Source organism: Pezoporus occidentalis, unplaced genomic scaffold (assembly GCF_034315485.1).
Source record: "Pezoporus occidentalis ecotype Australia unplaced genomic scaffold, CSIRO_AGI_Poc_V1 ctg31, whole genome shotgun sequence".
In the NCBI taxonomy this organism is placed as follows: Eukaryota; Metazoa; Chordata; class Aves; order Psittaciformes; family Psittacidae; genus Pezoporus; species Pezoporus occidentalis.
In genome coordinates this window covers 4287616-4314316 of record NW_026915052.1, presented here as the reverse complement: position 1 = coordinate 4314316, position 26701 = coordinate 4287616, and the positions used below count along the sequence as shown (strand labels likewise).

Below are 26701 nucleotides of genomic sequence, written 5' to 3'. Positions count from 1 at the left end.
AAAGTCAAGCAGATAATGCAGGATATTACTGACATAAGTTCTTGATGAAAAACTGAGTATCAGTAAGAAACAATGCATGAAGAAACCTCTTCATTCTAGTTTGCAAAATCAAACCCAGCTCACCGCAGTGATGGCTGAAGTGTGGGGACCATCCCAGAGCAGCTTCACACACTACAGAAAGCTAGCTGACCACAGTTCATCAAATGTGTGTTTCCATGTTAAAAGAGCAGCAGTGGACTCCCTCTGCAGCAGCAGCTAGAGATGCAACTGGCACAAAGCCATTAAAGGGATACAACCAGACCCAAGTGGAAGCACACTGGAAGAGAGCTGCAAGATTTAACTATACTGCCTATGGCTGTAGTGTAGCAAATTGGATGTTACAACAGAGGAGATGAGTAGTCAATTCGATTCCCACTTTTGGGTTTCAATACTGTGCGTGTCCCGAACACAAAGGACAGTACTGCCACATGTGCAGCAATACCTCAGAATGGCATCAACTCACATGTGGTGACTTGCATCACAATATGGTTGCTATCTGAGGGTCCTTTTGTGTTTTGTATCAGTCTGACCTAATCTAACATGGAGAACTTGGTCAGAAAGAAAAATCACTAGTTAGCATTTAGCATGTCCTTTTAAGATGGCCTCATTCTGTAGAGGAATGGTGAGTAACAGAAAAGTGTTCTTAGCTGCAATCAATACTCATAAGCCAAAATGACAAAGATACCATTTTAGTACTTTAGCAGAAGCAGAAGAATGGAAGTCTTTACCCAAATTTTAATGCACAAATCAACTACATTTTTTTAAATTTGATTCGGACTTAAATAATAAATAGGTGGGCAAAATATAATGCAAGACTTACTCAGTAAAAGTGAATTTTTAATAATCTCATGAGATCTACTTAGAAAACAGGACTAATAATGTTCACAACCGTAAATCCAAACCCTTCACACACTTTTTTTTTTTTCTTAACACAGCAGTGAACTGTAAACCTGCATTTACTAGTTATCGCTTCAGTTATTTTAAATATTTAACTCAAGTGTTTCCTCCTTGGCCATTTCAATTTTTAGCACCAAAATTAGCCCAAAAAGAGGTACTGGTACAGCTCAATGTTGTAAATGAATTGTTTACATATAATACTTTATATATTATACACACATACTGTACATTCACACATCCACACAAACAGGAGGCATATTTAAATGAATATATTCTGTGTTTCAATTTGTTGTCAAAGACTTAGGAGCAATGGAAATAAAGCAGAAGGGGTAATATTTTACATAGTAGGCAACTTTAATGCTGTAGTGCACTTATAAAAAAGTTCAACTCTCCCTCCCAGCTCAGCAGCCTTTTTTTTTTTTAATATCGCTATTCAGAAGGATGCAGAAGTTATTGCCTAAATGTTATTCTATACATTTCCATCGGAATTCTCAAAAACACTTGAAACTGCTAACTAATTTCCAACTTCACTATTTTTCTTGTTACAGCTTTAACTCATTGGCAATTTTGGAAGCAATGTTTTTGAAAGCTATGGATGTTCCCGATATCCGCTTAAAGCGAACTCCATTCAGGGACAGTCTTGGCAGTTTACACACCTCCATCTCCCACTGTACAAGGTTTTCCGCATGCCCATCTCCATGGACACAGAAAAGCAAGAAACGCTCTCTTTGTTCATAGTCACAATTATTGGCGTCCAGGACCTTTCGTATTTCCCTCATAATTTCATTAGGATCCATGGAGCTGGTGGTTTTCATGCTCCAGGTAAAACGTAGAGACCGAGGCTTGGCTTCCTTGTTCTCATCCTTCTGATCCACAGCTACATTGCGGCTGAAAGACAGGGATTTCGTAGTTAGCAGGGCCAGCCACCTTCTCCCCATTTCATGTTACTGAAGCACACTAACACTCAACGCACACTACCAGTATTAGAGCAGCATCTAGAGGCTCCGGCTGTGAGCAGTGCCCTGCTTTTCTAGCTGCTGTACAAACACACAGTCAAGGTAAAGCATTAGCTGTTGGGGCTGAAACAAAGGTATGCTACAACGTGTGACACAATTGGAAGTCACTGGAGTCAAGAGCATGAGGGAAATAACCTTGTGGAAGTAAAACTACATGCATCACCTACAACTCGATTTTAACACAGGTTCTGCTCAAACTCCTATTCTCAGGCCGTGCGGGCAGCTGGAACACCAGCTCTGTGTTAGAAGTTTCTGGAACATTCAAATATTGGCGACTTGCGGCAAAAAGGTGCTCAGTCCAAATTGTGGGAGTGCCAGCCCATGGCAAGTGCCTGATCATAAGCAATGGGAGTAAGCCTCTGCAGGAAGATCCTGGGTGTTCCTCTGCACCTCTTCCTGTGCAACAGGGTACAGGCCAAGCACAGGGAAGGCCGATGGAGTCCCACAGTAGCCAGCTGCAAGCAGGAGGAAGCACAGCAGGACCAGGGTCCACGCAGCTAAAGAATAAGGAACCACGTTTGGACACCCAGGGGAAAAAGAGAGAATTAAATATATTGACTATTATGCTTAAATATTTTCTGAAGATACCTGACTGATCCCAAACCATGCAGTTCAGGTCTCATGTTGAGCTTCAAAGTTACAATATTAAGACAAGCTGTTCTTTAAAATAGTTGACCATGAATTTCTGGTTACACAATGCTCTTCTTCTACCACCATTAAGCAGGCAATTATGAAAGTGTTAAATAAAAAGTGATAGCGAGGTCAAAACTGAATAAATATATTTCTCAAATATAGCCTATTTCCTAGTTTAACATTCTATTAAAAAGGTTTCCACTAACTGCAGGAGTCACAGGGTTATGTTGTCAAACCCAGCTACATGATTTGCCAGATGTTATGAAATTCAGCAAGCAAATTAGGGAGTACTTTGTTTTAACTTTAAATTAAAAAAGGCTGTAAGGGTGCTGGGGAAGCACCAACTTCTATTCAATGCTCATTTTATTTCTGAAAGCTTTTTCTACTTGAAAACAGTTGGCAGAACCTGCATGAGTTTGATCATTTCTTGTATTTTTTGATATACAGATTTTGGAAGTAGAATGTAACATGAAGAATACTGTCTGTGATTTTGGAGGGGAGAAATATCACCCTTCAGTGGTTATACCGCACATTTGCAGCCTCACTAGAGACCACTTACCCACACAGCTACAAGACAACAACAAATTACAACGACTAAAATGCAAAAAATTCAAACCACACAAGGGAAAAGGCAACAGGAAGATGAAAGTTTAGGACGAAGTCAGTGCTTCAACAGTTGTGCAGACAGAAATGTTTGTTTAGTTTCAAAGCCTTACACGAAACAAAAGCTGCTGCCTGAAGCTGCTACGCCACATAACCAAAGGGAGAAAGGTTCAAACTCATCTAAGTAACATTTTAAACAAAAAATTTACCCTCACCTTGAGCCCTCAAATCTCCCGTTCCTCTCATATTCAGTCGGGAGCCTCATTGAAAAGAATGCAGAAGCAAAAGGAAGTGGGAAAGAGAAGACAAATCTTACACTACAATATACAATATCTGAGTAGTTGCTAAGAGATACCGCAATCATACTAAAGGTGTGTTAAAATACAAAGCAACGAAGATGTAAAGAACTTTGTCAGTTAGACCAAATTCAGAATCTAACATACTGTCAAACCAAATGGAAGTCTATAAACTATAGTTTAAAAAGACCATAACTAATTTTTACAGTGTATTTATATATATATTAATATTGTAGAACTCACATGAATAAAGCTGAACTTCTAAAAGCAGAAAACATGAAACTGAAGTTACACAGCATTCTGAAGTTACTGTATTATTTAGTAAGTACCTCCCTACAAGAGAAATAACTACCCTATTTAGAGACAAATCTAGTCACCCTGTGTGTTTGTGTTTGCACGTGCATCAGGTCTAAAGTATTAGTGTTTAAACAATACCAAATACCTTGACACAAAAGAGTAATATGCATACACATTTTAACAAAAGTTTAGAGGTAAAGCCAAGATTTGTCAAGCTGTTGTAACTCCATCCTATCTATTCCCGTGCTGACGCATCTTCCAGTCTTCCACATCTAAGAGTAAGCTTAAGCCTTCTGTCTTCTTGCATTGCTTAAAGCTACACTGCTGATAACTACTATTTTTTAAAAACCCAGGATCAAGCAGAATTACGGGCAAAATCATCTTCCTCTACCTTCCCATTATTGCAGTACCACAGTGTGACATCTTGGCACCAATTCTGCTCAGAGGAAAGCTGCCTTTATAAGGATCTTATCAAGACTACTCTAGGCTAGTCCATGGCTTCACTTAATAATGCAAATTATTACAGCAGTTTGGCTGACAGGTGTCTAGGGATAGCAGTGTAAGAGTTGATTTTTTTGAGGCACAGTGGTATTTATATCAGTGTGTGTGGGGTGTTAAAAAGTTTAATTTCCTCCTTTCCTTTCTTTTGAGGGTTGCAGTGAAGCAACAGGCTTGTAAATGGAATTTGTGCAGTCCCTGTCACAAGGGAAGAGACATGTGCTAGCCCTGTGAAGAGCATGGTGGCAGCACCTGCTGTTTAGGCTGTGGAGCCTGCTCCTCGTTCAAAATTTACGCTGCTATTGCAACAGAATTCTAATTAAGAAAGCACTAAGTCACTCAGCTATGAGGTGCTTGTCACAACAGCATCCGATCAGAACCCTGCTCTATGAGGTGCTGCTCAGCACATGGCACAGAAGGGTCTTTGCTAGGAAACGTTTGCCATTGACTAATGAACAGCTGTCATGCTAAAAGGATAAGGAAGATAACAAGAAGGAAACAACAGGCAAGTCCTCAACTAATTCTACTGCTTCAAAGTGAGTTTTTAATGGTAGCTATTTTCATGAGATCTTGTGCTATGGATCTGTGGTAGATACACGAGAAGGTAGAGAAGGATTTTTAAGGTCTGCATGTACAGTCTATGTGTTCATCCTTTATGACAACTCTGTAGGACCAAGAAGGGGGGTAGGTGGGATGGGAGAGATAATCACATGTACCAACTGAACAAATCCACACCTTTCAGATGATCTGGGAAAGGCTCATTCGCTGGCAAAGCAAGCAACAAGTCTGTAGACACTGCTCAATTGAAAAACTGAGAGTACTTGAACTTTAAAGAGCCTCCTATATTCCTACAAGGTAGGAAACATCAGCTTTGTTAACAGCTGCAAGCTTTTATGGATTCTTGGGGTTGGTTTGTTTCATTTTGTTTGTATTTTTGTTTAAAACCAATAACCAATCTCCCCAGCAACTAACAGTCATACTGTTACTGGAATCTGTCCAGAAAAGTCCAGGAGGAAAAATCCCTAATGATGTTCTTAAGACACATTTCAGGCTGAAATTAAGCCAAATTATTCAATTTCTAAACCACTGTACTCTAAATCAAAGAAAGTAATTATTTGCAAAATACCTGCCACTTTGAAATAACAAACACCTTCATGGGAGCTTCTCAGAAAGTCCTTACTTTCTTTCACGCAGCGGTGTTCCATTCATTTCGCAGAGGGAACTGCACGTGGTGACATGCACCCTCAAATACAAGCCATCACGCCAAGTTTATGACAGTTGTGCCAGTCTCTCTAGATGTTCCTTTTCTTTATGACAGACATGGTTATGTCCAGCTCTACTATAAACACCTGCCCAGCACTGGTGTTCAGGAACAGTTACTTACTATATTTCCCAGCACTGTTTTGGGGGGTCTGCAAATCAGATGCAGGCCTGAGCCCCCCCACTGCTGATACAATCTTCACTTTTGCAGAAATGGCAAATTGCTAGCTCATGCTCTGAATTTTCTGCTTTTGCTTGTATTTTTATACAAATTACTTTCATTACTTTCCTACCAGACACTCATTGGTATTCAGAATGGAACAAATATAGATGGAAGTTACGTCTCATTTTTCACGCCTATATACTACCTCCTTTACGGTTTTTGAAAGGTTTTGAAAAATAAGAATGTTTCCATGCATCTGTCCTGGGTTATGGTGTGTTTTCTGTTCTTTACATCTTTGTATACTCTGTATTAAAAATCCAAATAAATGCAAAGAAAATGGTCTAAAAAGATATGGAAGACCAGCAAAAAGTGCAAGACAGTAAAATAAGATCAATTTATGGAACTGGAGAAAAGATGCTGCAAGAAAATCCAGAACATTAAGTGATTTTTGCTGTCAGGAAAAAAAAGGTAGACTTCCACAATATGCAGACTGGCAAGGCCAGTACATGGTACATGAGATATATATATTTTTATACCTCTATGTACCAAGTACAATATTAGAACTCACAATTTAAGAATGAGTGACAGATACCTACTTTTGGTTAGCTCCCTAGAATGACATTGCAGTACTATATGTATATGTGCTACTGGGTTACAGCAGTTCCTTCACTATCAAAGACTTAGTGAGCTTAGGTAAAATTCGTAACATATAAAGCAAGAAGAAATTGCCAAGACCTCTAGCACTTCAGTTTCATTTTGTATATATACAGATCAGGTTGGGACATCATGGATACTTAATTGAATTTTAAATTTAAGAATTTTAAATTTAAGAATTAAAAAAGCATAGCCTGGTCCTGTGTAGGTGGTGTAAGACTTTGCAAATCTCTTATTCAAAAGACATATTCATAGAAGCTGTAGCAGATATTTCCACAATAATCAGATTCCTGGCCTCAAGTCAAAGGAAAATTTTTAAAAAACAAATTTAAAATCACCTTTTTTAAGTCTCAAATTTGAACAGTAACCTTCTAGTTTAAAACTGTACACATATTAGCATTTTCCATCTTTCTTCAGAGCAGCAGTGTAACAAACTTACATGCACCCAGTTCTGGAGGTTGCACACATCACAGTCCTTTGGTTTAAAAGCAACATGACTAAGAAACAGAAGGTGCCTCCTACCAGCGATATGCACTCCACAGCCCATATAATGCACAACAGATTAAAACTAATGCTGCTGCTCAGTTTCATCTGTATGTTGTGCTGGATGGGTTCTTTCCTTAACTAAGACAGTGTATATTCCTTTTCTCAAGGCAGTTGTGACAACCCCAGCCAACCCAACCAATATCAGTTCTAAACACAGTCATGTCTGGAAGAGCTCTGATTATTATTACCATGGCATAGAATTTACTCACTTAATTGGGTAGGGTACCTTTAGACTCGGACTGTACACAATAAACCCAAATTCAGACAGCAATTTACATCTCAGGTCTCCCTAATCTAAGTATTTACTTGAAATGGTCTGATGAACTTAAAGTTACATTCACATGCATAACCTTGCATTCTGAAAGTTAAAACAGATGTTTATTTTTTTACCCAATCTTCCTATTTTTTATCAGTGGTTGAAAATTTAAAGTCCCACCCTTTAGGAATCTCCAAGATATGATACAACTAAACAAAGTATTACAAAATCCTACTGGAAAATGTACCTGTGGATCAAAATTGTATAACCACCTTTCATGAGTTGCAATGGATTAACAAGATAAATAGCAACCTGATTAATTCCCAAACTGTAAAACTAAATTCAATCATTTGGGCTTGAAACGTGAACCAGACTTCTGAACTCTGACATTTTGTAATAAACTTGCATAGATGTTATACTTTTTCATAACCAAAGTGCTCTCTTTGCACTTCCGCTGCAATTAACTTCAGCAAATGCATCCCATTTTAAAATAAATACACAGCCATTGCATCTTCAGTCACAACCATGCTGCTTGCTTTCTATTGTATCAACCGCAGACAACACTTAAACTGATTCTGTTTTATAAAATATCATAAACCAAAGAGAATGCAATGTAAATTCAGCATCACTTACCTTTATTTGCTTGTAACCTTATGTTTTGTTTATACTTTCATCATTGTTATCAAACACCTCATTCTTCAAACATAAGCATGCTAAGTGTATTAGTACAGAGAACAGAATTACTTTGGTACTACCAACTCTATCAAAGAAAGAAGAATTCACAAGGCATGCTTAGCATCTTGTTATACAGGTGCCACAGATTCTTAAGTATCATCAGGAGTTAATAGATTTATTCTATGCTTTCCTCTCAAGAAAGAATTTAGTTCTCAGCAGGAAGTTTAGTTTTCAGAAAACCAAGGCTAGAAAGCCAAATCTGTTGTTAATTGCAGGAGCCACTTTTTTAAAAATATAAATAAATCCTACCTTTTGATAAACCTGAATGACATGTTTCTAAAAGAAATTAAGCCAAAATAATAATTAACAAAAAGTTTTGTACAAAATAAATTGAAAAAGCCATTTAGAGCGAAACATGCAAAAAAAAAAAATCTCATTTAAAACGCACAATGGAAATTACACTTCAATGCATTCTGAGATTAGGCAGATGATTCAGGGCATGAAGAGTCAAACCCTTAGCACTGCTACTTCCAAACTTAGTTTTCCTGGGAAATATGACACCAGTAGTTATTATGAATTAAGATACGTACTGGTGTTAAAACACTACAACTCATAATCTTCAAGGCCACATCAAAATATGTTTGGATTTTCTTCATGTATTTCAAATAGAAAACAAAAATCTGCAATTCTACAATTGAGTATGTTCAGAGTTAGGTTTCTTCTTTCCTTCATAACATCAGGTCAGCCATGTTGTGCCAAGGACTGCCTTCAATATTTAGTTAATTCAGTGGCAGAAGCTGTAACAATTGCCTACACCAGAACATAAGTAGTTCATAATGAGGATTCAGATTATCCATAGAGAATGCTAGAATAACAGATTAAAAAAAACTAAAAAACCCAAAACCCTTAAAGAGAAGAAACAAAACCATGTCTTCTGACGGCACCATCCACCTTCTTAGTAGCTTGTACAGCACCTCTTGCAACACAGCCCCAACTGTAAGAAGTCCGCCAAGCGCAAACTTCTGTGTCCTGGTGTTGGCTGGGACGAAGTTAATTTTCTTCCTATAGTTGGTGCAGTGCTGTGTTTTGGCTTTAGTCTGAGAACAATGCTGATACCACACCAGTGTTTTACTTGTGCTAAGTAGGCTTACCCTGATCAAGAACTTTTCTGTCTCTCAGGACACCTGACCCAAACTAGCCAAAGGAGTATTCCATAGCACAGCACATTGTGCCCAGTATATAAACTGGGGAGAGTTACCCAGAAGATCCAGATTGCTGGTTGGGTTGGGCTGGGTATTGGTTGGCAGGTGCTGAGCAATTGTATTGTGCATCACTTCTGTTTTCTGAGCTTTATTTTTCTGTTGTTTCCTGTTATTGTTATTGTTGGTATTCTTTCTAGTATCACTATATTGTACTTTTAGTTATTGGACTGCTCTTATCTCAACCCTTGGGGTTTACATTCTTTCAGTTGGGGAGGGGTGAGGAAGGGGTGAGCGAGCGGCTGTGTGGTGCTGAGTTACTGTCTGGGCTTAAACCATGACAATCTGTAACAGTGCTATTGTGTTACAACTGCACGCTATTTAATCAATTACAGATGGAACTATTGTCAAAAGAGGTGGGGAAAAGCTTTGGGAAAACCACACTGCACTGTGAAAGTTGAGACTTGGAAGTAATGATAGAAGTTTGAATGCTGCCTAAAGAACCAAGTGAAAAGCTTGTATACTGACATTTTGAGCATCCACATTTGGCACGTCAGATGGAAAATTAAGTAAGGCTATTACAAACAAAAGTACAGAAAGAAATATGTGCCAAAAGGATGTGTCTGATTAAGACTTCACTTGACAAAAAGCAGATTACTTAAATCATAAAAAAAATCCAAATTAATCTGTTATCTCTCTCTCAACTGAAAAAGAATTGGGGGTGGGTGGAGGAAAGGGGGAATTTCATACAGCAGTGTTTCCCAAGGAAGTGTTAGCTGGCAGAGAGCTCAGCAGGGTAAAACCTTTACCCAAAGGCTAAGCTGTCATGGTTTCGTTTCTCACAGAAACAACTCCTACATTTTTACAGAAATTCACTTGCTAAATTGAAATCAGCCAGTTATGAAAAACTGAAGTCTGGGTTGTCATTATTTTGTAGGAATGGGAGACTATGAAGTCTGAATGCTGAGAGGGAAGCATGTATAGTCACAGAACAGACAGGAAGGAAACAGCTTGGTGCTGATGTGATACAAGACTAACACAAAGCACCCAGGCCAAGATCAGAATCATATACTCCAAAAAAATTTCACATGATGAGGAGAGTACAAAAGCATGGAGATTATCTTAAGGCAAAGATAAACAAACCCTCACTTCTGCAAACACAAGTTGTGGATATCAGAGTGGTCTGAAGTATGTGGTATGTGAACCAACAGGTTTTAAATATAGGAGAATAGTTGGTCTTCCATTTTAGAGTTTGTAGGAACTAATTTAAATCATACATGGGTTTGAAATGAGAAGTCCAATTAGAAAAAAAAGCCTGTTAGTGCAGGAACAAAACCTGCTTAAGCTAGGCTTTGGCTAGACCAACACACCTTCACTCCAAAATCAGAATCTGCACATGAACTAAAGGTCAAAATAGGAGTAAGGTTTCACCAGACTCCTGCCTAGACTGAAACCACAGGCCTGCATTATCTACAGTGACCTACGCTAGCGCTACTGCCAAAACAAACTTTTGTCTCCTGTCCCTAGCCTTTCACCTGTGATATTTCTATTCATGTGTTGCCAGTAGGATTATTCTGGAAATGCCAATAGCTAAGTGACTGGAAAACACAAAGTGAGCTTCTAACACTACAATAAATATCAAGACTGGGATCTTAGTTTATGCTGCCTACTGGCAGACCATGCAGAGTGAGCCACTTTTGAACTGAGCCAAAATGTTTCAGCTCTGCAGCGTTTTTATTTCAGACATGAGGATGAAGAGCACAGAAGGAACAGCACAGACCAAACATCCCCACTTTTTATCCTGTTTGATTCAACTGCTAAAAACATGGCTTCTGTAACCAAAAAGAACTACAAAAAATAATAAGCTAGTGCATTTTAAGTTGCAGAAACTGTTAAGCCATTAATCAGAGAATATAGACAAAACCACCTAAGCAATGAGCCACTAGGTACTTCTACTACCTAATAAAAGGAAAAGTTGCATTACCATTTTATGAGACTAACCTTCTTGTGAGTTTTGAAGTTAGTTTACTAAACAGATTAGTGGATCCCCTGGTTCGAGTCTGTGAGAGTGGTGTTGCTTCATGGGACAGACTGGGGGAGGCTGGCGGTCCGTTGTAGGTAGCAGTACGTCTCTCTCTGAGCTGGCCGTGGAAAGTGCTCCGACTAGCTGTTCCTCTGGGGAAACGAATACGGTCAGGTGTGGTTGCGCTGCTAATGCTGTGAGTTGAAGCAACAGGAGTTCTTTGATCGGGAATAGTGCTAGAGCAGAAAACAAAACAATGCTAGAAATTCTTCACAAGAAGCACTACAGTTCTGCAGGAAACACAAAACACTACGTTCTACAGTAAAGCATAAGCAGACACTTTGATATAGGCCAGGGTTGGAAATATCAACGTTATTACAGCACTGTATGGAATCAAAACTTGTAAGAAGTTAGGATTAAAAGGCTGCCGAAACAGAAACCTACAAAGTCAGAAAAAAACCAAGAGTGTCTTGGAAAAGATCAGATATACTAGGCATACAGTTTGTTTCACTGAGAAGACTCATAAAGGAATAGACAAGCCAAGTTTCCTCCCAGGAAAGAGAAGCAGTAAGTAAGTTTAGTGTCTCTCCCTCCACATTCTATATATACATCTTTTAAAATCTTGCTAATTTTGAAAGTATCCTACACAAAATTCTCTACAAGTGAACTGCTCCAAGTAGCAAAGTCCTTCAGGATACACGGTTAAAGTCTCCCACAAACTCTGACAATAGGGAATGTCCAATACTCCTAACACTAGGAAAAAATTAAGGTTCATTATTGCAGGATTATGTCACCGACAGCCTGACACACCACAAAACAAATGTAAACAAGACTAAAAAAAATGAAGAAACACACATCTTGTGGGCAATATAAACTAGAACAATCTAGGACTAAAATTCCACAGCACAAAGTTAAGAAGCAGTGGGTATAAGTTAGTTTGACAACGATTTCAGGTTCTTACATAGGCCTGAAGTTATCTGCGCCATTGTCTATTGGAGGCAACATCATCTTCGTGTGCACAGAGGCTGACATGGACATCGACTTCTGATGTCGCAGCCGAACACTGGAGAAGGATGTAGTACAAACTGAAGCAGGGCTAGCTGCGTAAGCGGACATTTCTGTCAGGCTGTGAGGGGGTTTGGGTTCAGGCAGAGGCAGAAAGAAGAGCATGATGGACCAACAACAAACTACTGCATAGAAAAAAAGCAAACTTTTCCTTCTATTACTTATTTATCAAAAAACATGAACTCTTAATAGCCCTCTTCTATGCAAAGAGCAGTAACTATCCTACACTCCCCTTAAAAAGCATCCTCACTATAGTACTTGACATCTATGAAGTGATCATACTCTTACCATTAGTTTGCAGTGTTACTCTCGATGTACAGAACCTGAGTAACTCAGTGCTGTGTGCCAAAGCACCTCTATAAAGCACTTATGTAACTTGTACAGGTTTTAACATTAAAAAAATGCATTAATAAACCCACCAACTGCACTTTGCAAGAGAACAATGACAGCTCTATTACCACAGTGAAATGCTTTGTTTTCAGAATGTATCCATGTTAAAAGAAATCAGTGTAATCTGGGCAAGCTTTCAAATCCCAGTCTACATCTGGTAACCAAGGGACTTCACAGGCACAAACAGAAAACAACAGTATTGTGATCTTTAACAAGTCCAGAGAGGCCCAAACAAAAAGACTACTATTAATCAACCTATACGTGTAAGAGGCAATGAATAACACATGGTGTTCTCTGAAGAAAGAGGTATTACAGTTTGAAGAGCATTTCATATATCTTGACCACAAATGTTAAATTCTCTAAATTTGAGGCTCAGGCTTTGAAGGAAGGTATACAATGCTGTCTTAGCAGAATGGTCAGTAAGCTGCCAGCTGTATAACATGAAATACTTTTCTTTCTTTGGGACAAATTCTTTGCAGCCTTCATATTATCTAGTAATGACAAGGATGGGAAAAAACTGAGGCCACAAGATGTACTGGGCCTTTCAGGCTACAATGATGTATGCCATTCATCTTAAGTTTGCTTTAAAAGTAAGGCAATTGTAATCAGAAATATTGTTCAAGGTTAAGAAATCGGGAATTGCCAGTGACAGTTTCATCACACTGCATGTTTGCTTCCAAGTTACTTCCTGGTTACCTATACTGAAATTCAAGTCCTCTTATCCCCTCTTGTCCTCTGGTATGTCAGAATTTGGAGAGGAGAATGCTACTCCAGCTACAAGTGTCAGCTGACCCTCTTCTCAGACTTAGCTCCCAAAGCACTAGCAGAAAACACCTTACAGCTCAGACATCAGAACTGCTGGCTAGAATGGTTAGCAAAAATCTTTCTGTTTTGTTTCTAACTTTTCAGAGTCTTGAAAACTCCAGAGTCATGCACTCATCTCTTTACAATGCTGAATCCAGCAGGATGCCAACTACAAGCACTACTACAATGAAGCCTGCAACACAACCCAGCTTTTACATTACCCCAGGGTATTAATAAATTGTAAGGAAATGAGCATTCATCTCAACAGCAATACCCTAAAGTCATGTAATCCCCAAATAATTGGTCACTAGCCTCCCCAGTACGTCCAGCTCCTTCCCTCTCAATCTGCTGTGAAAGATACAGGAGAAATAATCTAGTTGCAACACATTAGACCCAAGTTTTATTTAGTCGCCTGCCTCCAAAGAGGTGATAGCTAAAGGTACCAATAAAGTATCAGGGCACATATCAAAGCACCTATATCTCTTCCTCTGCAGCTTTGCTAGAAATCAGCTTCCTTAGATTATTAGCCTGAGAACAGAGAAAAAAGTGAGCAAACATTCACCAATTAGTGCCAAGGCTTATCAAAAATCTGAGGCTGTTGTAAATCATTTGCGTTATAAATGATTTAAAGCAATTGCCTATCATTATGAAGAGTGTTCTATGAGTCCCCAAGTGCTTTAATTAATGCTCAGACTTTGGAGGAAAGCCAAAAGAGTCCTCTCCGGTAAAATGCCTGTGTCAGCCACACAATGTGGTAAAAGTAGGAATGTGAGACAAAAACTCTTTGCTTCTACCAGTCTTGCATGGGATCTTCAAGACTACTTTCCCCAACAGGTGCACTAGCTGACTATCAGTTCTTCAATTTCTGTATCTTCAGAAATAATGCCTTCTCAGAATTCAATGTGTAAGATAAAAACAGAACAAGTAACATTTTTATTCTTCCTGTAGGGAAAGTGTTGAAACTTCAAATGTGCCCTCCTTGCCTCTGAAGGCAGGTTTCCACCGGCTCAGTCGGTATCTGACTGGCTGTGGAAAATCTAAAATCCAATCTGTTACAAATCATCTATAGTAATTACTCCTGCCTTTAATATTTTCCACCGACTGACATTTCAAAAGCATAGAAACCATTTCTGACAAACCCTTGGATTTATACAAAGCTGAGGTTCTACTTCAGATCTTGCTTCACAGGAAGAAAAAACATCACATTTTTCTAAAGTTACTTTCTGCTAGTACAATAATATTTCTGAGACTACAATAAAATAGACAGATACTACAGAAACACCTGAAGGCAGGCAGGATTCATTCTGAAGAGCCAGTTCCATCAACAGCCATGCTGATTTAGCCTGAATTAAAGGTCCCTGCACCTCATGTGATCAGTCAAGCCTTCGCCTGGTTACAGCAACAAAATAGACTCAGAAAAATTCTGAATTCTGTCCCAAATCACAGTAATTTTGAAACTGTGCCAAAATGAATGCGCAGTTTACTGTTGAAACATTTCCGACAATGAGAGGTCTCCAATTTAAAGCAATTACCAATGCATTCTCATTATCTATTTCATTTTAACCTTCTATAAAGAGTAACAAAAGCGGTAATAAAAAAATATGTGCAGAAGTTAAAATTATCCTTTCCGGGCAGTGAACATATAAATGCTCAGATGTTTCAAATAACCCAAACAGGACTAGACTGCAGGATGTCAAATGATGTTTGGATACTGTACTGACCACAAAAGGTAAGTTACATAACAATAACCAATTACAAACTAATATAGTTGCCAAGTACTTCTCAATGTTAACTTTTAGCTTAGTGCCCGTGTATGACAAACTGAAAAGACAGCAGTTTGCTGAGAAACTCATAGCTGGGAAAAAAAAGTAACTTCAAAAGATAGTTCTTAGGAGCATGAAGTTACTCCTAAATTAATGGGACACCTGAATCTCAAGCATTCCTAATAAACAGTATCTAGTAACTTTTAAACTTTTAAAAACGTATTGCAAAGGTATTAGCTCAAAGATGAACAAAAATATTAAACTAAGAAATTATGTAGTCAAATCTATTAAAGCTATTTTGGACAGAAAGTTTCATTTTTTTCAAGAGTCTGGAAAGAAAAAAGCTATTAACATATCAAATTAAAGAAGGGATGTTGAGCTTTAATCTAAACAAACTTGGTGACGTTAACAGGGACTAAGCAATGAAGGCTGAGACAGACACACTAAGAGACAGTACCATACAGCTGTGCTGTACTTCACAACAAAGTTGATCGCAGGCCCAGCTGGCCAGCCAGACTTTTGGCACTCTTCAGACTTACACTTGACTTTTTCCTTTGCAAAAAGCTAGGAGGAAGAGACAGGGTCAAAACCACGTTCCTTATCCCTAGGCTCCAGGAATCAACCAAGGGTCAGACACATTTTCCTTTCAACATTACAACTTCACTACCCTTCCTTATAAACTGCCAAAAGGAAGGGGAAAGATTCTGTGCAAAAAAGATAGATTTTTCACCAAATTCAACACAAGCTAGAAGTACTTTTTTCCCCACCCTTTACAATATACCATAAAATTAGGAAGGCATAGAGAAAATTGTGAAGAGTAGAAGAGAAGTACACATTCCTCCAAGCTTAAGCATCTTTATTAAGCACTATTAGCTTATGGGTGCTCTTCTGGCAACAGTGAATAACTTGTTACCACCTTTTGAGACAAGTAAAATTTTGTGAAGATCAGCTAGCTGGAACTAAAACACCTCACCCAGCTGGGAAATTTGGTGGTAGAACAGTTGTTCTTTACAACTGTTAATCTATAACTAATGTTTGAGTTCACTATTGTATTAATTTTCTACAACTCTCCTCAGTCTTTGGTACACAGGGAAAGACAGCACTAGATGTGGCTACATACGAACTCGTTAACTCCAATTCCACTGCATGCTCCAGTAAGGCTTTCATTCACTAAAGTTAAGAGGAAACCTGTTATTTCGCTGTTTTCACTTAAACTACAGCAATATCAGTGCTTTCCTTTTCAAGATGAGTTCTGCAAATACTGGGAAGAAATCAAGACTACAAAACATAAGTAAAAAAACATTACTGGTCCAAGACAGTGGCCTATACTGTCTAATCTTTGCTCAGAAAAAAATTACTTTCTACTTTTCACAGAAAAAACAGTATGCCAAATGATCCCAACAGAGTACAGTTTAGAGTGAAATGCAAAAAGAGAATGGCCCAAGAGAGATGGACTTTGTAGTTTCAAGCTAAACAAGCCTCTTCTGCAAGCATATCTTTTCTGGTCACAGTAGGTAACAAGTGACTTAAGATGAAGGCTGTAAAAATTACATGTATTTAACCAGAAACCAGGAATTTATTTTTACATTCCAAGTATAAAGACTATGTATTAAGTATAGGAAAAAAAAAAACAAACCCAGAAAATAACACAACATACTTACAGGTGCTCCGTAATGCTCTGTACTCACCTTTCATTAAGAATTACTCTAGAATACTGATTTTGTTTAAATTAGGTATTATAATTTTTTGGATATGTGAAGACAAAAGACATATACCATAGGAAGACATTTTATATACCTGTTCTTCTTGCCATTTTGTATCACTGAATGCCTATCAGCAGTGGTTCTTTCACTACAAACATATGTGTTGCGCCGTGTCATTGCTCCGGGGGCAGTATTATTCTACAATTAAAAAACATAGGTTTGTTATTCCCCACAAAAGGCTTTTCTGGGGTTAAGTCTACATGTAGTTGAAGGCTGGTTTACTTCATGCTAGTTCTACAGAGTTATAAAACCTACAGTAATTAATATACAAACACTTTCCAGTATTTTTAAGAAATAACACAATCAGAAAAATAATTCTAACAAGTTCTTCTTGTATTTCATGTTGACAGCTCAAAATTAACACAGCTTGAAGTTTTTAATTACCAGAATTACCATTAATTCCGAATTACAAGTTCTCAGCATGTATAGCGCTTATCTACATCTGGATAGCCTATGTCTTTGTAACCTATTTTTGAAATACTTTACCACTTGTAGATTGTAGAATTTTCCTTTAAGTTAAAATCATACTCTTAAACAACATCGGAAAAACAAAGACTTAAGAAACAAATGTGGTAAAATTCAGTGGGAAGGCAAACATGGACTTATTAAAATACTATGAAACACTACACAAGTTTTTAAAACAGGGAAGAATAAGTCAAATTGCAGAGAATTTTAATAAGACTTAAAAAAAATATACATTTAAATACAGGCATAATACATTGAGGATAAGAGAACCAGGGGAACTTAAACTACAGACCTTACTTTAGAGGGGAGAAAAGAAACAGAATTACTTTGCCTCTGTCTTTACAGAGAAAGAGGGTGGAGATATGCCCAAGTTGGTGGTCAACTTTCCAGGAACGACTGAGAAGCTAGGTAATTCACAGATAACAAAGTTATAAAATGTTAGATGCAATTACTGTAGGAGAAAGCATGGTGGTCCAAATAAACATGCACCCCCAGGTTGCAGAAGAAGTAAAAGCTGGCAAGCCTTATATTTTTTCTCCCCACCCCAAGAACATCGTAACACAGGAAACTATAAACTGATTGGAAAGTGGAAAAAAAACTTTTAAAATTTTCTTTGAAGAAAAGAATCACAGGGCAAAGCAGGAAGCAAAATAGGCTATTAACTTGAAACATCACTGCTGGGGGAAGTCTTGGAAGAGGCTAGCTTAAGAGAATGACTAGTCAGCACCTGGATAAGCATGTTGAGTAAGGATGGCCACTAAGAATCAGGCAAGGGACTTCATGCTCAACTAACCTTTTGGAGTTCTTTGAAGAATTACTGCTATGACAGACAACGGAAATTCAGTGGGTTTTTAAAATAGCAACAAGAAAAGGTTTCATATAAATGGTCACAGTAGAGAATGACGTGAAGGAGGATAAAAAAATAAAAAGGCAAAACTAGTTCAAGCACAAAAGGAGAGTAGCCAAACTTTTTCTGTTTCCAAACCTGAAAAAAAATGTTAAAAGTGGAGTATTCTCAATAACCAGCAAAAGCTCCTCTAGTACCTTAAGGCAAAGTATTTCCTATGCAGGGAGTCTCAAGCAATGCAATGAGCTGCAGACTGAACAATGAAGCCATCTTGTTTATTTAGAAGACTGCTGACCTGTTACACATCTTGCCATGAATAAAAATGAAAAAGTGAACTGCACAATCTCCTGGTGTTAAGATGTATAAAGAGTATTAAGAGTATTTTAGATTAGCAGAACTATTAATTAAATCATAAGATGGATGTAAGTTGTCTCAAGGCTTCTCAAATATTCTTCACTAGATAATCCTTAAGGATAGGCATGTACCAAGCATTACCAAAAGTCCTCCTGGTCCTTTCACTGTACTTCATTCCTTACACATCCGTTGCCTTAAAAATCAAACAAACCACTGATTTCTTCTACTCTCCTCTAACATTTCTCATTATACAAGCTCCCCTCTCTTTACTAAATTTGCCAGCAACTAAAGCTGTGCACCTTAGGTAAAGTTTCATTTGTATGTTCTTGAGAGGTCAAGATGTGCAAGATACTTATTGGAGCCCAGGCAAACCAATGGTACATTGAAGTATTGCATATTAATATTTGCATATCATTTTGTTCTGTGTTCCTGAATACATCAGAGAATGAAGCACCCAGAACATCCCACAGTGCTTTTCTGGTGGGAAATACGCACAATCATGGGTGGCTTTCTTGTTTCCACCTGCTGCCTTGGAACATTAAACACTTTTTTCCCTTGAGAAGATACCACATAACATTAAAATGTACTGTCATGTTGCACATCTAGAAAGACAAAGACAGCAATCTCTCCTGGATCAAACTTTAAAGACAGATTTGGGAGTGGACAGGTTTTGGTATTCATACCTGAAAGCAGAGGACTCTAAAGATGCACTTTCACAGCACTTTCTGGAGCACACAGACACATGAATCAGGATACGCTTTTTTTCTGTTTGGCTTATATTTCAGAGGTCATGAGAGAAGACTGAGCATTTCAAGCTTTCAAATTTTAGTTTTAGCAAGAATGCAGTCATGGTTTTAGGTGCTTTTACACTTTTTAGTGTATAACCTTTCATGATTCATCAAGGGAGTTCTTCAGCTATGACTTTCTTCAGCAAGTCTACAGACTATTAATCTCTGGACATAGAATCATAGAACAGTTAGGGTTGGAAAAGACCTTAAGATCATCTAGTTCCAACCCCCCTGCCATGGGCAGGGACACCTCACATGAAACCATGTCACCCAAGGCTCTGTTCAACCTGGACTTGAACACCGCCAGGGATGGAGCATTCACAACCTCCCTGGGCAACCCATTCCAGTGCCTCACCACCCTTACAGTAAAGAATTTCCTCCTTATATCCAATCTAAACTTCCCCTGTTTAAGTTTTAACCCGTTACCCCTTGGCCTGTCACTGCAGTCCCTAATGAAGAGTCCCTCCACAGCATCCCTGTGGGCCCCCTTCAGATACTGGAAGGCTGCTATGAGGTCTCCACGCAGCCTTCTCCTCTCCAGGCTGAACAGCCCCAACTTCTCAGCCTGTCTTCATACAGGAGGTGCTCCAGTCCCCTGATCATCCTCGTGGCCCTCCTCTGGACTTGTTCCAACAGTTCCATGTCCTTTTTATGTTGAGGACACCAGAACTGCACACAATACTCCAGGTGAGGTCTCACAAGAGCAGAGTAGAGGGGCAGGATCACCTCCTTCGACCTGCTGCTCATGCTCCTTTTAATGCAGCCCAGGATACAGTTGGCTTTCTGGGCTGTGAGCGCACACTGAAGCCGGCTCATGTTCATTTTCTCATTGACCAACACCCCCAAGTCCTTCTCCACAGGGCTGCTCTGAATCTCTTCTCTGCCCAGCCTGTAGCTGTGCCTGGGATTGCTCTGACCCAGGTGTAGGACCTTGCACTTGGCATGGTTAAACTTCATAAGGCTGGCATATGCCCACCTCACATGACTAAAATGTACAGGTGCACAGCACACAAAGCCTGAAACTGGTGTCACACCACACTCCCTGACTGGTTAGCTGTGCAAGTTCATCCTTGTGGCATCACCTGACTTTTTTGCAGGAGGTGTTGACACTGCAAAAGCACATGTTGAGACTTCTGAACACAGACACAAGGTCCAATCACAGCACAAAGGATCAATTTGTGGTACAGTCTGTCTTTTTTCTTAGAGAATCTTGTGCCCACTGCTTAGGCAGGATATTTTCCCATTAAGACACATCAGGGCAAGGATGGATGTAAAAAACTTTCAAACAATCAGCTTAATGTACAATGTACTTAAGGGCACTAGTACATTTTTGGTCCTAAATTATTTTCCAAACATACTATCTATTCTCCTCTTCCAGTCATCCTAAAGCTATGCTAAGGGCTCCAGGGCAGCCTTATTACAAGCTGAGGAAAAATCCAAAGCTGTGAGTAATAAACAAGGAGCCGTTAAAGCAGGGAATTATTAGTTGCTGCTAACTATGCAATCCCTGTAGCAGGTTTTTGTTATTAATTTGGTATTTGCCCAATGAACTTCAGGTTCTTGATGTGCTCTTGTTCAGCCTGAAGAACTATTTAGTTTGCAAGAGCTCAAACACAATGTCAACTTTACAAGTACAGCTTGGAGCCCCTTACTCCAACCCAGACTTAGCTCTCCGCTCTACAAGCACAACTCTTATCCTTAAGTGCATGCTTGCAAGTTTTGTTATTTAGTAAGAACAGCACACACCTGTCTAAGGGTGTGCAGTAAAGACCAGTTCTACTACTTTTCCTTTGCCTTTTTAAACAGTATTTTTCTGTCTCTTCAGCGACTTTCTCATCGTATCACTGATTTTAAGACTTAAGTGCTCAGTGAGAACAAAATCCCTCTACCTCAAAAGTTTTTTCAACTTCAGGACAATATGGTAACTCCAACATCTCTCTTTTTTTTTCCCCTTCTAGATGCATGACAAAACTGTAAAACTCTCTAATTAGTTCCAGGAACTGTGTAAGGAGTCAGTCCTTTCCTCCACCCCCACATCCCCAGAATGCCAGAAAGCAGAAGACTAATCTTTACTGAGGGAACTGGGTGCTAGAGTTTGCACTGTCTGACTAAAGAGCTAAGAACAGAGATAGTTTTAAACACTAACTATTGAGTAACATCACAAATCCAATTCCACGTTCACCACCTTGTAGCACTGCTTGTAAAAGATCAGTTGGATCAACTGCACACTGAACAGAGAAGTAATCTATGGTTACGACCTCAAATCTTATTTCAGCTAAAGTAGCATGAAATTTGAAATAAGACTACTGGAATAAAACCCCATAATTTGGGAGTGGTGTAGAATAGCAGATCAAAATACTAAAGATACTAAATGTAAAGTATGTTGGAACAGCGATGCAAAGCTCTTGTATGAAGTACTACACAGTATGGAGTAAAGTTCAATGCAGGACAAAACTATTTTGAGTATCCTACCATTTTGAGACTCAGTAGTTAAGGTCTGTCACGTAAGATGAAACAAAATCCAAATGGTTTCTGGGCTGATAAGAAAACAGGGCAAAGAGCAGGTACGCCAAAATTGTGTTCTCTTGTTCACATTTATGAATAACAGCTGCTACAGTAGAAGACGTGTCTTTCCAAGGAATCTCTCTGACTGAGATCCTCCAACCAAGTCACTATCAGCCACTGAGCCAAGTGACAATACAGAGCTAAAGAAGTAAAACAAATCCTGTTTCACTTCTTTTGCTTTAGGCTGTCAAAAAGCTGTGAGCTCAGAAAGTTCTGTTCTCATTTGTTCTAAGTAAGGGTGCTGAGTATATGACCAAACATGACAGTTTTGTGGGATAAGTTTAAAAACAAAACAAAAAAAAACACAAAAAAAAACTTAAACCACTCCACTGCAAGTTGAATAAGGGACTGGGAAGTTATTTCTCCTGTAAAAAAGGAAGTTTTTCAATACAAATCCCCAAGATTCAGAAAATAAATATTACAAGACTCAAGAGTTATTATGTGAAAACAGATTTCCAACTTTGCCTCAGAGGGAGGCACCACAGAGCATATACGTTAAAAGCCAAAAGGAACAAAGAATTTTCTGTCTTTTGACACACTGCCTATTGCTCAACCCTGTAAATTCACTAGTTATGCACTGTAGTGAAGTTTTTTTGTTGGTGCTGTTGAGATTTAGGGCAGGTGAGAGAAGCCCAGAAGGAAAAAAAAAGCCAGGCACACTGATTTTAAATACAGGTTGAATTACACTTTCAAATGTTTTTAGAGCAACATTTCTTTGACAATCTTAATATACGTAACTATGACTTCGAACAGCCTGTTTGAGAGCAAAGATTAGGTGGCTCCTTATACACATGAAACTGTAAAAGAGGATAATAAAAACAGAGATTTTGTTGTTCTGTACAGAGGCAACAGAAGAGTAGCTGGTAATATCAGAAATAAGTTATGCAAAATTTCAGTGGACAGCCTTTGAGTTCAGTGTCTTTCTTCATGTTTTTTTTTATTTATTTATTTTTTAAAATACCCAAATTATGTCTGTTCACCAACAGCTACTAGTGCTAACTATTAATACCTACTAACTCCTTCATAATTATTACAGGGCAACTTGAGTAGCTAGCTGACTGATTCAGGAATTAAAAAGGCAACTATATGAGGTATCTACATTTACTCTGGATGAATGAGAAGTACAATCAGCACCACTGATAAATCACAGGTTTAACACTTCTTTTACCCCTCAGAAATATTTCATGTTCATAATAAGTAAGTGTTTTTACTTACACTAGGAACAGCTGAACCTTTCTTACGTTCAGGAATATCAGCCTTATTGGGATTGCTGGCATTTCCAAGCATTGGACTAGCTGGTGCAATTCCTCTTCCTGCAACTGCAGTACTGCTGGATTTTCTTGACTGAATTCCTTCCTTTTTGAGGTCACTGTCTGTAGTACTAGTCTGGCTTCTTTTGGGATATGCCACTACTGAGGGGATGGATGGTCCAGCTTAAAAAACAAGTAAAAGAAACAGGAAAATTATTTTTCTTGTCAGAAGTTCAGTAACTATTTTTCATTACAGTGGAAATGTATTCACACATAAGAATCATGCAGATACTGGGAATCAGAGTTGAAAAAAAGGTAATTATTTAAGTTAACCAAAATTAAATGTATTTTGGACAACAGTAAAATACTGTGAAAAACAAAAGCCTTTCTAGGTGAAGATACTACTTGATTTCCATGAGAGAACCACACATGTCATGGAGGCTTCTGATGTTTGAGTACTGACACTGGTTTGACTTGCTAGGAAAAACCCATCATCTTAAAGACACTTAATAAGTAATTGACTCATTCAAACCAGACAACTCTTAATTAGCACTAATCTGACACATGCTGTTCAAGCTAACTTCCAGTAAAACTGGGCTCCTGAGACAGGCACCTGGTGACACAGCCCTGGGCCACCATCAGCTCTAATGGCTGGTGGCCTGTGCTCCTGGAAAAGCCCAGAAGCAGGGGCAGTTTGCCACCAGCCTCCCCAGCTGTGCCAGGAACAGGAAACCTCTCCAGCACACCTGAGAATGGGGCAGCCCCTTCAACAGTCGCAAGCTCCCTCTTGCCTTACTAGGTTCCTGGACACTGGAGAAGCCTGTAGGGATGTCAGGACTGTGTTTTCTGCTGCCTCAATCATACCTCCTCAGAAGACACAGAAGAAGACATGGCTAGATATATCAACTTTGTAGCTTGTGTTTTAATAACAATCAAAAAGTGTACATGTATATACACAAAAAATACATATATATATATGTAAAACATATATATATTAAAAAGTATCACAAAACATGGTAACTATCATCCCACAAGAATCCTTAAGAAAACCAACCTCTCAATGCACTTGAGGTATTAAAAGGTAGTACTGAACAGAGACTCCTTTTATGAGTTAAGTGTCTGAGCAGGAAGATGTTTAGATATTTAGATAATCCTAAACTACTGTCTTACACACTCATTAAGCAGAAGACTTCCAAGTTTGTCTGTATCACTGTTCTTTAGAAATTTAATTCCTGCAGGACAATCAAGTGACTCTACCCTCAGGAAACAGGAAACAAGAAATATTGGTAAACTGACATTTCTTCAAGTTTTAGACACAAGCTGACCTACTAGTGTCAAAAGAAAACAAAAGCTGAATAGACATACAAGAGCGTGGGGGAGGAGTGCTGTGTTTTTCATGAAAAAGGGAGTTGCATCATTCTCTTCAATTTGTGTAACAAGACTTTCCCAGCATGATCAGGAATGCAAGGGACAACACAAAGCAGAATGTGAGAATTAAATTGGTGTACTCGGCATTCCTCTAGAAGAGGTCTGAAAATTTTATAACAAAACCAATTTTTAAAAAGTATTAGTTATTCAGTAAATTATTTAGCCACCATGCTGTGAGCTACACAGTTGTTGTCACCTTCCTTACCTTTGGGGGATGGAGACAAATTCAGACACTCAACAGAACTTGAACTCACTGTATTATGCAACACTGAAAATGAGAATTGCTCACCATGATCACTGTACCGCCGCTGTTTCTGGCTAGAAGATATGCTTCTCTGAATTTTGTGATGAGGAGATTGTCCAGTGCTATTATTAAGATCATTACTTGGCCTAACTTTGGCAAGTGAAAGATTGCTGCTGGAGCTTGAATCACTTGCATCCAACTACAATACAAATGAGAATATTAAAACAAGGAATTCAGACAAAAAAAATTAAACATCTACCACATTATGGGAGCATTAACAGGGAAGCGAAAGATGGCTCTACTACACGGAAAATGTTGTGACAGCAAGGAAGTTGCTTAGAGGCCCCAACTTCGCTTAGATTCTTGTGCAACTTTCTTAGGTAAAATTCAGCAGAATTTGCAGCTCCTCAAAGGACAATCCAATAGAGAAAATCCATCTCTACTTTCAGTATCTGTATCTCTACTACAGTAACCTCTCCTCAGAGAGGATGGATTTTGTAGAAGCCACCACATCAACTCCTGCAGCACAGGAATCAAGAGCAGCTTACTGATGTCAAACCCTCTCAGTGTCATACGAAAAGGTAATCTACAATGCAAGAACTTTTTTAGGTTGACAGGTATTGTCCTTGTTTCTCTTAAAATATTTACAGCTGGCACACTCACACTTGAGATCCTAGACTAAACAGAACAGTAACTGGCATACAAAGAGGAGTAACTGCTGATCGAGCAGAGTAGTTTTGGGGAGCGTAAAGGCAAGAGTTTACTGACTCATATCAGGGTGAGAACAAACACACAGTGTCATTTGGACAGTTGACATTTATGAGGAGAATAACATGGTTTTAAGTGCAATGGACTTTTGAGCAGGAATGCAACTGCCTATAGTTACTGAATTAATTTTTGATTTTAACTTCACTAAGGACCCTTTCCGATTCCTTTGTTTCATTGTAAGAATGGTACTTACCTCCAATGATTTCCTTCCTAACAGTAAGTATGTAGCTGTGATTTCATCATACTTCATTTTACTAAGTGATTCTTGAATTTCTTCTTGAGAATATCCCATTCCTACCATAATATCTAAAAACCAAATACATATTCTGTAAGTAAGGGAAACACTCTGATGTTTAGGCTGGCTGAGTGTTGAAGTTGAAGAGAAAAAATGGAACATTTAAAGAATTAAACAAGCCAGTTAAGTGTGAGAACATAAGCCTGACAAAATATCAATATTAAAAGATTAGTAACTTTTACCCAAATGGCAAGTTAAAAAAAACCAACCACAAACCAAACCCAACCACCCATCACGTAAACAGTATTATGTTCTGAAAAAGACTTCATTACCTATTCTTTTCTGGTCCGAGATGTCTAATTCTGGTTCAAAAAAAGGTTTAAGTTCATCCTCCTCATGCCCTGCATTGATCCACCTGTCCTTCATGATTTGCTATTAAAAAAAAAAAAAAAAAGGTTTGTTGGTATAGTGTACTTACCAGCAAAGAAAATGAGCTGTTGAAATAACAGCTCCCTCACCTACCAAACACTAAGGACTTTTCTAATTTTTCTTTTCCAGAACAGGCCCCAGCACTTACTTTTGTTTTGCTCCAGTGAGGAGAATCAACTATGTACATCAAGCTGAGGTTCTTCCCAACCAGCTGCATTCTAGCACATAGCTGAGAGCTAAAAGCCCGTAACACAGACCAGGAGCAGTGTGCCAACTCTCAAAACCAGTAGGTCCAGGCTCAACTGTGGACGTCCATGAAAGTCAGTATTGTTTTGGCCTTTCTCCTCCATAATGGTACAAAATGTGGGTGAAAGGCAAACACATCATAACCTAGCAGCCAGTAACTGCAGTTAACATTTGAAAATGTGGAAATGATCATCTATTTACGCAGGAATCAACAAGGTAATCCCTCAGAAAAAGCTGTATGA

General features: G+C 38.6%; 1 protein-coding gene across 16 annotated transcripts in view; it reads right to left on the bottom strand.

Moving 5' to 3' along the window:
- Positions 1 to 855: 855 nt before the first annotated feature.
- The window catches only part of MARK3 (microtubule affinity regulating kinase 3), a 64121-nt gene continuing 38275 nt past the window's right edge, over positions 856 to 26701 (bottom strand). For 4 of the 16 annotated variants that reach the window (XM_062628003.1, XM_062627999.1, XM_062628001.1 and 1 more), the window contains 10 exons: positions 26117 to 26216; positions 25743 to 25855; positions 24827 to 24980; positions 23075 to 23292; positions 16875 to 16978; positions 12017 to 12181; positions 11034 to 11291; positions 8143 to 8169; positions 3404 to 3448; positions 856 to 1824 (listed from right to left, as the gene is read on the bottom strand). In XM_062628003.1, the coding sequence (XP_062483987.1) occupies positions 1479 to 1824; positions 3404 to 3448; positions 8143 to 8169; positions 11034 to 11291; positions 12017 to 12181; positions 16875 to 16978; positions 23075 to 23292; positions 24827 to 24980; positions 25743 to 25855; positions 26117 to 26216 (1530 nt within the window). In that variant the 3' untranslated portion in view covers positions 856 to 1478. The remainder of the gene's footprint in view (positions 1825 to 3403; positions 3449 to 8142; positions 8170 to 11033; positions 11292 to 12016; positions 12182 to 16874; positions 16979 to 23074; positions 23293 to 24826; positions 24981 to 25742; positions 25856 to 26116; positions 26217 to 26701) is intronic. The other 12 variants (XM_062628010.1, XM_062628013.1, XM_062628006.1 and 9 more) reach the window with 11 other exon arrangements.